Below are 13,284 nucleotides of genomic sequence, written 5' to 3'. Positions count from 1 at the left end.
CATGTTATTGGTCCTCATTCTGGCTTCCCTCCTCCCAGATTTGGTGAAACTTTATTCATGGGTTTTCAAGGTGATGATGGGTTTTCAAGGTGATGAAAATCAAAAATTGGGGCCCTTATTTGGTCCCCCTTCCCCTACACAGGGCACCCCCACACCTGCCACAAACAAATTTGATACTACAGTCCCCAATTTACTTACTCTAAGATTAAAGATTTTATAAATATGTGAACTCTGTAAGTTATTTAGTCTAAGCTGTACTCTTGCATGTCCTTGTTTTATTCTAATGGAATTGAATACAAATGAAAAAGAATGTGTGTGCATGTGTGTGAGACAAATGGAGTAAAAGAGAGAAAGAAAATCACCTTGGGTTAGTTAACATCATGCAAGCAGGAGCTCCATACAAGTCCCAGTGTGATTTCAGCCAATCTACTAATGCCTAGGTTCATTATTGCAGAAGTCATATCAATATATTACTGGATTAACTGTAACTACAGTTATATCAATTGTTGAGAGTAGGGCATACCACAACACAAGGCAAGTGCCATAATGTGTCTCGCCCATTCGCGTACGAGAAATTGTACGCGAATGGGATATAACAGATAAAAAGAGATATAAAAGGGTAAAAGTTTATGGCAAAAAAGAAACGTGCCATCTACCATCCAAGTTTGGTCACAAACGGACCTATGGATCAAAAGTTATGACCCATAATAGAAACGCGCAAAAAAAACTTAACATTGGGCTCTAAGAGTTTGTTGACCCATGCTTGTGACCATTGATCTTGTGGTGACCATCCACTCCCCAAGGGACATCTACCATCCAAGTTTAGTCACAAACGGACCTATGGATCAAAAGCTATGACCCATAATAGAAATGCGCCATAAAAACTTAACATTGGGCTCGAAAAGTTCGCTGACCCCTGCTTGTGACTTTTGACCTTGTGGTGATCATCCACTCTCCAAGGGACATCTACCATCCAAGTTTAGTCACAAACGGACCTATGGATCAAAAGTTATGACCCATAATAGAAATGCGCCATAAAAACTTAACATTGGGCTCTAAAAGTTCATTGACCCCTGCCTGTGAGCTTTGACCTTGAGGTGACCTTCATATATGGTATAATGTGAAACTTTGTATGACCCCTCTTCCCTCGAAGTTTGATTGCAATTGAAGCCCAGAGTAAAGAGTTATTGAAGTTTTTGTAGCGTTACGGACAGACGACGGACGGACAGACGGACGACGAACGGACGGATGACGGACGGACAGACGCCGCAGGCGATCCCTTAGTCTCCCCTCACCCCGGTGGGCTCAATAAAAAAGACAAAATTAGAAAATTGCTGTGTTCCACAGAGACTTGCACATTTTGTATTACATTACAGTCAACCTTGCCTAAGTCGAATCTATTTGGACTGACGAAATAAATGTTGCTTTGACTTAGAGAAAATTCAACTTATAACGAGATGAGGACTTGAAATGACCTTTGACTTAGGCGATTATTTGACTTATGCAAGGTCAACTTAATGCAATTCCCATTCTCACTATCTCTCAATCATTTCAGGTCTGGTGACAATGAATAAGCAAATGAGGAACAAGATTTTCATGATATTCTGCATATTCAGTTTGCCAATCTATTAAATATATGCAAATGATGCTCGGTAAATCTTGAGGTTCAGGAATACATTCTCATAACATAATTGAATGCGGTCTTTCTCATTTTTATCTCAGACAAACCCACTGTTTAACACCACTGGGTAAAACTCTTAAAATATAACTTACAGAAAGTAACAAACAAATAGGTGCACTGCTGCTGCTCTCTTGAGTTAAGCCTGGTACCAGTGACTGAGAAGAAGGCAGGTGTTCCATGCTGTTAGCTTACAACATGGTGACTTAACAGTAACATATGACACACAGGTTGCAATTCATTTGACATCATGGTAAATAGGGAAGTAAAATGTTTTTACAGTTAAAGTAGTCTATTCCAGAACATACAAACTGTATTTCACAGGAATGAATGTCAAACTGTTTTATTTCCCCCAAGTTTTTCCCTACATCAGTCAATGTGAAAACTGTAAGCACCATATCACCATTGTGTTTGATATAAATTAACTGTTATAGGTTGTTTTTTTTTCAAAACTTGGTACAGGGGAAACTCATTATAATGAGCTGGTTGGGTCCACTGGAGTTTCCTTGAGAATCTTGCTATACAGTGCACTCCCATTATAACAAACATGGTTTTAATGAAATTCCAGTTACAGCGAAGTAAAAATTCAGGCCACAACGTTATCCACACTGTGTATTTGTATTATTTATTTGTTGGGTTATAATGAAATTTCGATATAATGAAAGAAAACAGCCAGTCCCAAGGACTTTGTTATAACAGGAGTCCACTGTATCAGGGATTAAAAAAAAAAAATGTAACAGGAATGGGAACTGCAGAATTACCTTGTTATATCAGGTATCTGGCTATATCTGACCTCATTATGACAAGGTTCCTGTATCTAGGAATGATCCACATTGCAACTTTAAGCAGAGATGACAATACTTGACCCGTTGAGGATGGGCTGATTTTGCTACAACATGCATTTCCCATAGACACCTGCCCGAGTATACTTGGGACTTACCCTGAACAAGGTTAATGTATTTGCAGGACAAACAACTGTAACAGTGTAGTCCCCTTGAATCAATGGAACATCTGAAGGTTTCTTAATTTCCTTCCAAGCCTTTAAAATTGACTCTTGAGGCCCTGAATGAAACAGAACACGGGAAAAAAATGTCTTCCATTGTGTCTTGAAGATCTGGTTCAGCATACTGTTATATACTAGTATGCTGTACATTGTGTGTTATTATTCTGATATGTTTCATTCTTGAAGGACATTTTCACAATGACCACAACTCTGTCTATTATCCAAACTAGACTATGACAGGTAACAATGTGTAACAATCTTCATAGTCAAATGTGGTTATTCCCATTTAAAAAGGTAATTTGATAGAGGTTTCATGTAATTCAGTATATTTGACAAGGTAGATTACATACCAGAGAAATGCTTACAAATTTCAATGTACATTTTCTAGTTTGTCATATTTCTCACAAATGCCACATAACCATTTGATCAAAGACAGATCTTCTGTTTTTGAGTGAATTTCTGCCAATTGAGTCAATAAAACATATCTGGTAGAACCCGTACAAAAAGGGAAAGGATAATATGAAGGCTCACAAAGCACTTCTCTGCACATTCAAATGTTATCTTAGTAGTTCTAACAGAGTCTGTGTCAACATTGCATCCAACGGTCCTGGCATGCATGTGTGATGTAAATTAGATGTCACAAACCAGTGTACTTGATATTTCTTTTTATTTCTTCTGATTTACATAAACATAAGATCAATCACTAAAGGTTGCTTAATTTGACAGAAAAACATAATAAAAAACAGAGAGACATAAATGAGAGAGTGGTGTTGACTATGTCATCTGATTTAGTTTGGGAAATAACTGGATGGTTGAAAAGCACTCCATCACTTTAATATCTCTGAAACAATAATTTTTAGAATGAGTTTCTCTGTCACTTTGACAAGGTTATATAATGAGAAACGTCAATCATCTCATCAGCCATACTTTGCACAGCTGTCATTCTTCTCATACACTTCTACAGAAAGTTGCACAAGCATCCATTACAGGCATCACAAACAATGCCCAGACCCTGCAGCAGCAAAGCTAATGTCAACCTGTGGACAACATATCCACAATCCAAACAGTCTCATAATCTTCCCTGACAGTGCTGGATATAGTCACCAAGACAACAGAAGAGTTCTACTGGTGAGAATGATACATCCGTGAAAGTTCAGAGCATATCTTGGATTCCATCAGCTTTCCTCCTCAGTGACTTGGATCTCTGGCAAGTTATCTTTCATCTCCACTCTCAGCTTCTCGCGGTAAAATGACAGAGAGTTCTGTGCAGTCAAAAGAAATGTGTGTGACAGAATTGGAATAAAAACAATATAAGTAAACTAATAGTAACAAAAAGAAAAACTAAACTAAAATCCGTCCAGCATGCCACCTATTAATCCCACATTAGCAGACTTCTTGACATGCTTAAGTGCACAGCTTTGCCTTGTTTTTAAATCTCATGCTTCAGTGAAAAACTGTTCAAACCCTTAACTATAGCAACCCTCTGTATTCACACCATCCCTTCCTTTCTTTAATAAAGAAGAAACAAATAAAAAATACAGATCAGTAAAGATACAAATTATTTTCACCATAACATTTGCTGTCATTTCAACACAAATTACAAAATTATTTCAGCTGTAAACAGTTACCATGACTTTAGGGAAAGTTTGCAAGCCTATCACCTTCATTCATTTGCATATATGTACAACCCTTGACCACTTACAAACTTACATGTAAAAATAGAATTATGAAAAGACACTACTGGTCAACTTTACAAAATAAATATCTTAATTGTGAGCTGTGGAATGCAAAGTCTGATAACATAATGTACAAGGGGGGACCTATCACCAACAATACTGAAAATGACAATGCTTGTCTTTTTATCAATAGTTACTCACTGGTGGTTCTTCATACGGGATGGCTTGGTTGTTTTTCCTCAACAGCAGAGCCAGTCGCTTTAGCATGAACTCACTGACCGGCAACCCTTCTTCCTCCATCCGCTGCTTGACCATGAGACCTCCTTCATGGTCATTCTTCATCACTGACGGAAGAGTTATCATTTATAAAAAGGACATACATATAATTATATACATGTATATATGTTAGTCTTAAAACTATTGGAGTATTGTATTGTGTTTGATTGAGAAAGTGACAAATATCCTCCAAGTAATCCAGATAATCTTAAGCTTCTCTGTTTCCATAGCAAAGTGTCAGGCTTCTGTGTGTTCATGGCCATGTCATGCAAGGAATTGTGTTTGCCTAACAGTGTTGGAATGGAATCCCTAACCCAGCCTCTTGTCCTTTAACCATGAGTAAAACTAATCATCATTACATCACTATGGTTCACACAGACAAGGCATACTAATGTCTGTGAGGGAGTGACATTATGTCTCTCATCATGTTCATAGCAGTATGAAATCAGAGTTAATTCTACCTACACATTGTAGGTTCACATATCACCAGCTCTTGAGTTGGATCTATATATCAATATTGCAATGTAGGTGTGAGGCAGATTAAACAGATATGCATTTATATCATGGAGTTAGGAAAAAACTTTGTTGACTCACTTTCCATATAAAGTTTGTACAACTATTTTTTTTTTTCATTAGAATTGAACATAAGCTTGTGGTTTGAATCAGACTACATCTGACCACTGTTAACATATTTCTGAAAATCAACTAACACAGTATGAGGTAATCAGTCAGGTGTGATTCAAAAGGATCCAGTACATGAATTACAAAGAAAATGTAATGAAAACATGGTAATCTATAGCTGAACAACTGTATTTAAAATCTGTGGAGAGTCTTACTCCAACTTACCATGAGCCCTGAGCAAATAGAAGTACACCTTGGCTCTGTCCAAATACTTCTGATCTTTGGTCACATCAAGCACAAGTTCAACCTTTTTTACCTGTCAAAAAAAAAAAAAGGAAAAGAAATAATTGATAAAATGTATAAGGGCAAGAGAAAATGTGTAAAATCTCTATGGGTAAATTATGAAAACATTGACAGCCATCAATGTATCTTAAAAAGAAAATGAATACTATATACGCCATATATTTAGCGAGTCTAAATTTTCGCGTATCTGGATTTCAATTTCACGAGTGACTACATTCGCAATCGTGAAGAACAGCCCTGTACAGAGAAATGCATACGTGTGCGTCACATTCACATCAGGATCAGAGTCATTATTTTTGTGTGTCTTTAATTTCGTGAATAGCACTTGACTCACGAAATTTGCGAAAATAAAAACCTCGCGAAATATTCGGTGTATACAGTAATAAATTATGATGGTGTGTCATGTAAAATAAAGTGGTGGTATAAGAAAAAATAACAATCATGAAAGTTTCGCACTGCGGTGGTTTTCATCAAATTTAGCTTTCATGTCAAAGACCAGTGTGTATGGTTGACTGAAAAGGCCCATAAGGCATTCTCTCTTACACACTATTCTGCTAACGTTGTGTATGCAACAATTCATTTTGCACTAAGTAGTTCAAAATCATTTCCTTCAGACATACTAGTAGTAGTTACCAAAATGGGTCATAACTCATGATCAGCATGTTACATTTGTACACATAACCCCCACTCAAAGACAAAAAGGGAGACAAATGAATAAAAATTGGGACAATTTGATCTGAAACCTTTTCAACACAATAATCAAATAAGAAACAATTAACACTTATATTTGATAAGGGAGAAGAATGATGAAAAGAGCTGAAAAGCTGAAAAAGATTTACCACATCAGCATCAGAATCCATGAGCTCTATGATGTAACCAATAAATCCTGTGGATCTTTCCTTGATGACCGGGTATCTCTGAACAGCATGATAGCACAAATATGAAATAAAGACAAGAAGAAATTTTATATCATCTTGCATTTATGGTCAACTCCCTCACACATACAAACGTTTCACTGATATGCACAAATGTCTTTACAATGTTTAATCTTTCTCAGCTTTCAACAGTATCTCAACAATCATAGTTTGTAAGGTAAAAGATTAACTACTCAAATAGGAAGGACGTGACAGTGAAAAACTTCATTACACAGTCCCAAACCTTGATGATTGTGTCTTGAAATGTCTCATTTTGGCAAAACATTGTAATATACAGTACATGAGCATAGTCTAACATTACCTGAGTAATACATCACATCTGTTATAATTAGTGCTAAATGCTTATCCCAAGTGGTTTGTATGGTTTAAAGTAACATTTGACAGATTAATCACCACCTACGGACTACCGGGTACTCCACTTAATAAACTACCAACGTGACACAGAGATATGTGTAGAAAATAATCAGCTTACTTCTCTATCCCATGTTATCAGTACAAAGGAATAAGAGTATCATTGTGTAATAATTGCTAGACTACAAGAACATAACATATTATGACATAAGTCCGCTCACACTTCTTTCAATGACATGATGTGATCACAAGAATACAGGCATGCTAAGGCCATTACGGGAGAATGAGGTGGGGGGGGGGGGGGGGTGTTACTCACCTCAACCACTGCCTTGGCCTCCTCCAGGTTCATACTGTCCAGCTGGGCATAGAGAAGCTGCCAAGCTGGCCCATCCACCTCCTGGGCAGAGAAACGGTCTACCATGCTGTACACTGTGAGATAACAGTAAAACATTCTCACAATACAGGGCATGACTCACAGGACTTCATGTGTACAGACTCTCCATACTGTGTCAGGTAACATTTCTACATGTCAAGATGCTCAACCTATCAATACCAGTGTTCCTCTGTGAACACATAAATATTTTCTGCTCTATTGTCTGGTTCTGCTGGTTAGTCAAAGGTCTATGCAGACTAAGTTCTACAGATAAGAAGCCATTAGACTACTCCTGGCGTCTTCTAGGCATCCTGATCACCAAGCACACAAACGCTCCATTCTTTGAGGTACGACATCCCCTCTCTCTCTCCATCATCACATCAGATTCAACAGCTTCTGATAACTACTTATCTCCATGGTAACGACCCATCAAACCCTTTGAAGAAGAAAAGCATTCAGGTGACTATAAAAACTTCATTTACACAATCTTCCATCTCACAACAGTGGTTGTGTTTAAATCCAAAGAGAATATATCACATACCTTCATCGAGTGGTAAGTTCTTCTGAATCACTTTTCGAAAGAATGACCTCAATCCAATCCGTCTTGTCTTGCCGCTTTCTACCTGAATCTCCCTCTCAATGTAATGGAGTGCACTGCTGATGTCATTCCTAATCAACAGAGGAAAATCATTTGTCCCTTTAACAAGAAGCACACATCTAAATCAATTCTAATTACCAACTCAGAGAAACAAAGTGGCTTAATATTCATTTTGTGTCTGACTATGCAGGACATATCAAACATTTTTCCAAAATTTAGTAACTCAAACTTTCTTTAAAAAAAAAAGCAATTTCTTAAATGGATAGTTTTTAAGGCAATTTTGAAGTGAAGTGTCGAACACATGAACACTGCAGCATAACCGTACATATGTACCACAAAGTAATTTTAATTTATCCCTCATTATCTGCAATAGAGTTTACTACTTCATACTGAAGTTGAAAGTTGATGAGAATTTCCTTCATAACTACCTAAGAAGGAAATCCTGAGCATGGCATGACTACCTGTGTTATCCTCTAAGCATACTTCTCTTTAATGTGATGTACAGAACTCCAGTGACATAACCCAAGAGAGCATGGTCTACAGTCAAATGGCATGAAGAATGTCTCAACATACAAGACTTTACAGACCTGCCTAATGTTTTTACCTACGTATTTTACCAGCAGACTAAAATGGAAGGACAAGCATTGCAACCACTGTTGATTAATTTTCTTAGTCTGGTCTCCTAGTCTCGTACAGTTTGGGTACTTTAAACTTACTTGACAGCATATGCCCCCAGCACAGCCTTGGAAAATGGAAACTGCATAGAAGTCTTGGTTTCAAATTTGTCCTTGAGTGAGAGAAGCTTGTCCACATCTCCATCCTGTTGGTATTTCTCACACAGCAGTCGTAGTCCAGACGGCCTCACCAAATCACTCTCCAACAGCTGGTCAAAAGCATTCTCAGCACCTTATTGAAGTCATATTAAGAAGCATGTCGTCACAGCAGTCATATCAGACAAAACCTACATTCTGGTAGTTTCTTTTAATGTAGTTGAAATTACATCAAACAAGTAATCAATACAGATGTTTAAAACATTTCTCCTTTTCTTTTTCATTTAGTACAAGAGTCCTACTCTTAACTGCACAATTAAAACTTGAAGCAACTTCATTGTCCCTTTCCTTTTTAATTTGTTTCTTTTGGTTCTCTTATCACCCTCTGCTTTTCAAGATTGTACTGACTCATTTTCTAGTGTCATCTTTATTCCATGTCAATCAATATTGATGATATTGTGGTTTGATCATTGTTGCCAGGTAATTAATGCATCATATTAATATTTGGGATAAGTTTCATTACTGCTGTGATCACATGAACAAAATCCCAAATAACTTATTTTTTCATGAGTGAAAAGACCACTAGGGGAATTATATGGCCATCTCTCCTAGCAAACACTCCTATATTGTGGACATACATACATATAGCTTTTTGAGTTTCTGTTCCAATAAACATCACTGGTTCTGTGGAAATGTCTCGCAGAAAGCTTCTTCTGCAGAGATTTGACAAATAAAATTAAAATTACTTACTTTGAATGTCTCCCCTCCTGATGTATTCTATCATCAGTTTGTTCATAACATTTGGAGAAGGTTTGTAGTTCGCCGCGGACTCCGCCCTGTAAGAAGATGAAGATACAGTATCTCAATATTGGTAATGTCAGATACCAGATCAAGGTAAACAAGTACAATAGACACTATAATCCCGCTATATTACTCCTAAAGTCTGTAGCCACTAGAATACAATAGTGAACACAGCTCATTAAGACTTAAAGGTCCTGTTTACCTTTGGAAGCAGTGATTTAAAAAATGTTCAAGATATCACATTTGATGCATATGTGTAGGTCACTTGTATCACAAAACATCCTAACTTATAAGAATTTTGCAATAAATCCTAAAATAAATGGAGATATCACTGTTTTTCTCAATAAATCATAAATGTAGGCGGTTTAGTCTGGAAACATTTTCATCATAACTAATGTTCACATTTTGTATATTCAACAATATTTAACATCCATTATACTGATTAGAATTTTTACATTGTTGTTTCTAACCCTAACTCACATTTTAGAACTATTTTGAAGCACAAATGCTGGGTTTTTGTTTCATCTGCAAATGGTAAATTATGCCTTTAATCAGAAATCAATTGGAGTTACCATTCAGTAAAATCATTGGGGACAAGAATACATACAGGATTTTCCAAGGCTGAGATAGGTGGTGATGTTCTGTTGATATACTCACATTGTCTGGACTGCAAGAGCATCTTCAATATTGCCAAGCTTCAGAATCTCAAGCATGACCTTGTCAAATGTGGCAAACTCAACTTTCTCTCCACCAGACAACTTTTCCTTCAACAGGGTTATAGCACCATCTAGATTCTGCAAGAAGAAATGATACACAAAGCTGGGAACCTGCTAGTCTTCTACAATTAGACTCTAGAAGCAGAGGGTGACACTCTGACATATCTAACTTTTACTTTCAAAAAAAAAAAGACAGAACAATCTGCACAGTATTACATTTGTCATTGCCATGGATGTCTGGTAAGGTAGCAGGAAATAACATGCTGGTATAAAGCATAATGCTTACTGTCAGTGTACTGTGTAGTTATGTCTGCCCCCCCCCCCCCCCCCCCCCCCCACGGAAAAAAAGCAGTAACTGACATTTTTATGAATTTTTACTATTTTGTAAAAATGAATAGTTTACCCAATGCTCTTTAGTGTGAATAGGTCAGTTTTGAAAAAAAAAAAAATGAGAGTGACCAAAAATGCAATTTTTCACTTTTGCAAAAAGCAGTAACTGCATCCAGTTGATTCAACTTTGCAAGTTTCCCCACGGAAGAAAGCAGTAACTAACAACACCTACGGAAGAAAGCAGTAACTAACAATTTAGTCTAATCATTCAGACTCTGTAGTCCTTCCTGTATATCTTTTTTTCCTAATACCTTTTTTTTTTTTAAATTCTATCAATTTTTTAAAACAATATAAACAGCAGTTTCTTCTATAATTTAGGGGAGTAGATATAAAAAGATTGTTTCACCAGTAACTTGACTCTGCCCGCAGGGAATCATATGACAAGTTGTAGAAAAAAGTTTCTTTCTGGAGACTAGCAAAGCTGGCATACTGAGCACACTCAGAGTGCAGAATACGTGTGCTGCATGCGCATAAATTTTGCAGCATGCTTACAACACTGCATAGCACTGCAGAATTCATCACATCACAGTCTAGTCATCACTTGCATAGTACAGGTCTGGTACAGTCTGAGTGACAGAGCTAATTAACCATGCAGTCACACAGTGACTGAAAAATTTCTGCGGTCCAGGCATGCCTGCAAATCTATCATGAATTGCAGAGGAAAGTGGCCATGGCTTTGACCAGAACCAGAAAATCAAGGTGAGCTGAAATTATGAGTAGAAATTTTGAAGGGAGATGAGCACTAGTATTAATACACTAGTCTAGATCTAACGTAGGTCTACTGCATACCAGATCTAATGTTACAGAGTCAGAGTTAACTGTTTAACAGTGTTAGACAAAATGTCAGGAATCTAACGTTAGATCTCGGTCTAGCACTAACATTGGGCATAGATCTGTAGTCTAAGTGTAACATCAGAGTTCGACTAGGATCTCAGATGAAGAGATACTTTATAGTCTAGTCCAGGGACCAGGCCAGGCACTTCAATTACCTTACTGTTGTGTTACACAGAATGCCATTCATTCCTAGAAGTGACAAGACCTAGTCTAGGTCTAACGTTATGTCCTAGATCTTATAGATCTAGACTAACCAGAAGGTAGAAGAACTTAATAAGCTGGTGGTGGTAACAATTCTCCTCACTATGGTCATGTGACATGTGCAGTTACTGCTTTTTTCCATGGGGAAAACAGCAGACTCCTGGCCATCTGTAGACCGAGTGTCGTTACTGCTTTTTTCCGTGGGGAAACTACCCAGAATCAAGGGTGAGTCACCACAGTAACTACATTTTCCTAAATAAAATTTAAAAAATAACGGAAACATAATTTTTTCCTAGGTATTGTTAGACAACTAGGTATGGTGCATAATCATACCACAAAATTATTTTTGAATGTTTCTGTGTTTTTAAAGAATCTGCAAAAAACACAAAATCACATTTATCTCAGCTCAGCAGATATGCAGTTACTGCTTTCTTCTGTGGGGGGGGGGGGGGCAGATGTATTCTGGTGTAATTTTTTTTTTATTTTAATGGTGCGATGTTTGTGTTTCCCTTAGTGTTTTGATATTGAACATTGATTGTACGTTGATCATGATGGCGAAAAAGAAATTGAGTCTCAAACTTACCCCAGATTTCAGTATGTGTGTCACTTTGTCAACAAAACTCAGGTCTTCATTCTTGAGCTAAAACAAAATATAATAGCATGGAAAAAATTATGTTTTTTACTGCAAAATGCCATTTTGTTGAAATATCTTATATTCACAGAATTTGTGGATTTTTCTGCCTTAGCGATCCAGTACTTAGCTAATTCATATGTCCTAACTACACGTAGATACATTAATCATTACAGTTATAAAAGTATTAGTATAAGATTGCCACAATACAAAAATTGTCATACACATATACAAAACAGGAGGCTGTAAAAAACCTGTGGGTTGCAGCATTACCCTACTGTAAGAAAATATGACATCTTTACAAGATATTAAGTAGATATTCACTTTTGCTTGTAATCAACCAGTATTTTATTAGTTCACATTTGATCTTATACATTGTATCCCAGAATATCATGAAAACCAAGTTTGCATAGAAATTGCATGAATTGAAATTGTCATGTTGTTTATTTTGGATGTTGCTTTACCAAACACACACAACTTGTAACAAGTTAATTAACCCAACCTTCAAATCAAGGATCTTCATTATGCACATGGGACATTAAATGTAGCTATCAATTAGTGCCATGGCATAATTCTTGCAGTTGTAGGCAATCTTCGAGTCTCAGAGAATTTCATTGCAAATTTCAATATGGAAGTCTACTATCTGTTTACTCTAAAGTTGAAATATCTTACTCAAAGAGCCTGACACCTTTTTTTCTTTTTTTTTTTCTTTTTTTTTGCTTTATTCATTCATTTTTTTTGAAGATCAGTTGTTTGGGACACACCCCCTTCAAAATTCATAAAATTCATCACCTCACACATGCAAATGCATGTTTGTTTAGGGAAAGCTCTGTGAGCACTTTTAAAAATATGTCACATCCTCTGACAGAAGGAATGTAAATGACACTTTGCTTTCATCTAACCTGCTCTGGAGTAAGTTGAGGAACCTCAAAAGGGACAGGTCGGTTGAAGGAACGAAGAACGTTAGCAAGGTAACGTAATGTTCTATCTCTGGGAACTACTCCTTCTTCCTGCATGGTGGTCCAAACCTGGAGACATTTGTCCACATCACCATTTCGTGCTGGGAGATGAAAGAAGACAATGTCAATCACAGAAAGAGAATACCAAGCTACAGCCAGCAACAAAAT

General features: G+C 36.9%; 1 protein-coding gene across 1 annotated transcript in view; it reads right to left on the bottom strand.

The window, feature by feature from the left end:
• Positions 1–1,611: 1,611 nt before the first annotated feature.
• Positions 1,612–13,284, bottom strand: part of LOC140232989 (leucine-rich PPR motif-containing protein, mitochondrial-like) — a 56,604-nt gene continuing 44,931 nt past the window's right edge. The window contains exons 27-37 of the mRNA XM_072313098.1: positions 13,060–13,217; positions 12,110–12,166; positions 10,043–10,179; positions 9,335–9,420; positions 8,531–8,720; positions 7,758–7,885; positions 7,160–7,272; positions 6,397–6,474; positions 5,480–5,570; positions 4,559–4,701; positions 1,612–3,943 (exon numbers count right to left, since the gene is read on the bottom strand). Coding sequence (XP_072169199.1) covers positions 3,857–3,943; positions 4,559–4,701; positions 5,480–5,570; positions 6,397–6,474; positions 7,160–7,272; positions 7,758–7,885; positions 8,531–8,720; positions 9,335–9,420; positions 10,043–10,179; positions 12,110–12,166; positions 13,060–13,217 — 1,268 coding nt within the window. The 3' untranslated portion in view covers positions 1,612–3,856. The remainder of the gene's footprint in view (positions 3,944–4,558; positions 4,702–5,479; positions 5,571–6,396; positions 6,475–7,159; positions 7,273–7,757; positions 7,886–8,530; positions 8,721–9,334; positions 9,421–10,042; positions 10,180–12,109; positions 12,167–13,059; positions 13,218–13,284) is intronic.

Source organism: Diadema setosum, chromosome 1 (assembly GCF_964275005.1).
Source record: "Diadema setosum chromosome 1, eeDiaSeto1, whole genome shotgun sequence".
In the NCBI taxonomy this organism is placed as follows: domain Eukaryota; kingdom Metazoa; phylum Echinodermata; class Echinoidea; order Diadematoida; family Diadematidae; genus Diadema; species Diadema setosum.
Note: the sequence above shows the minus strand (reverse complement) of the source record. Positions and strands in the feature narration are given on the sequence as shown.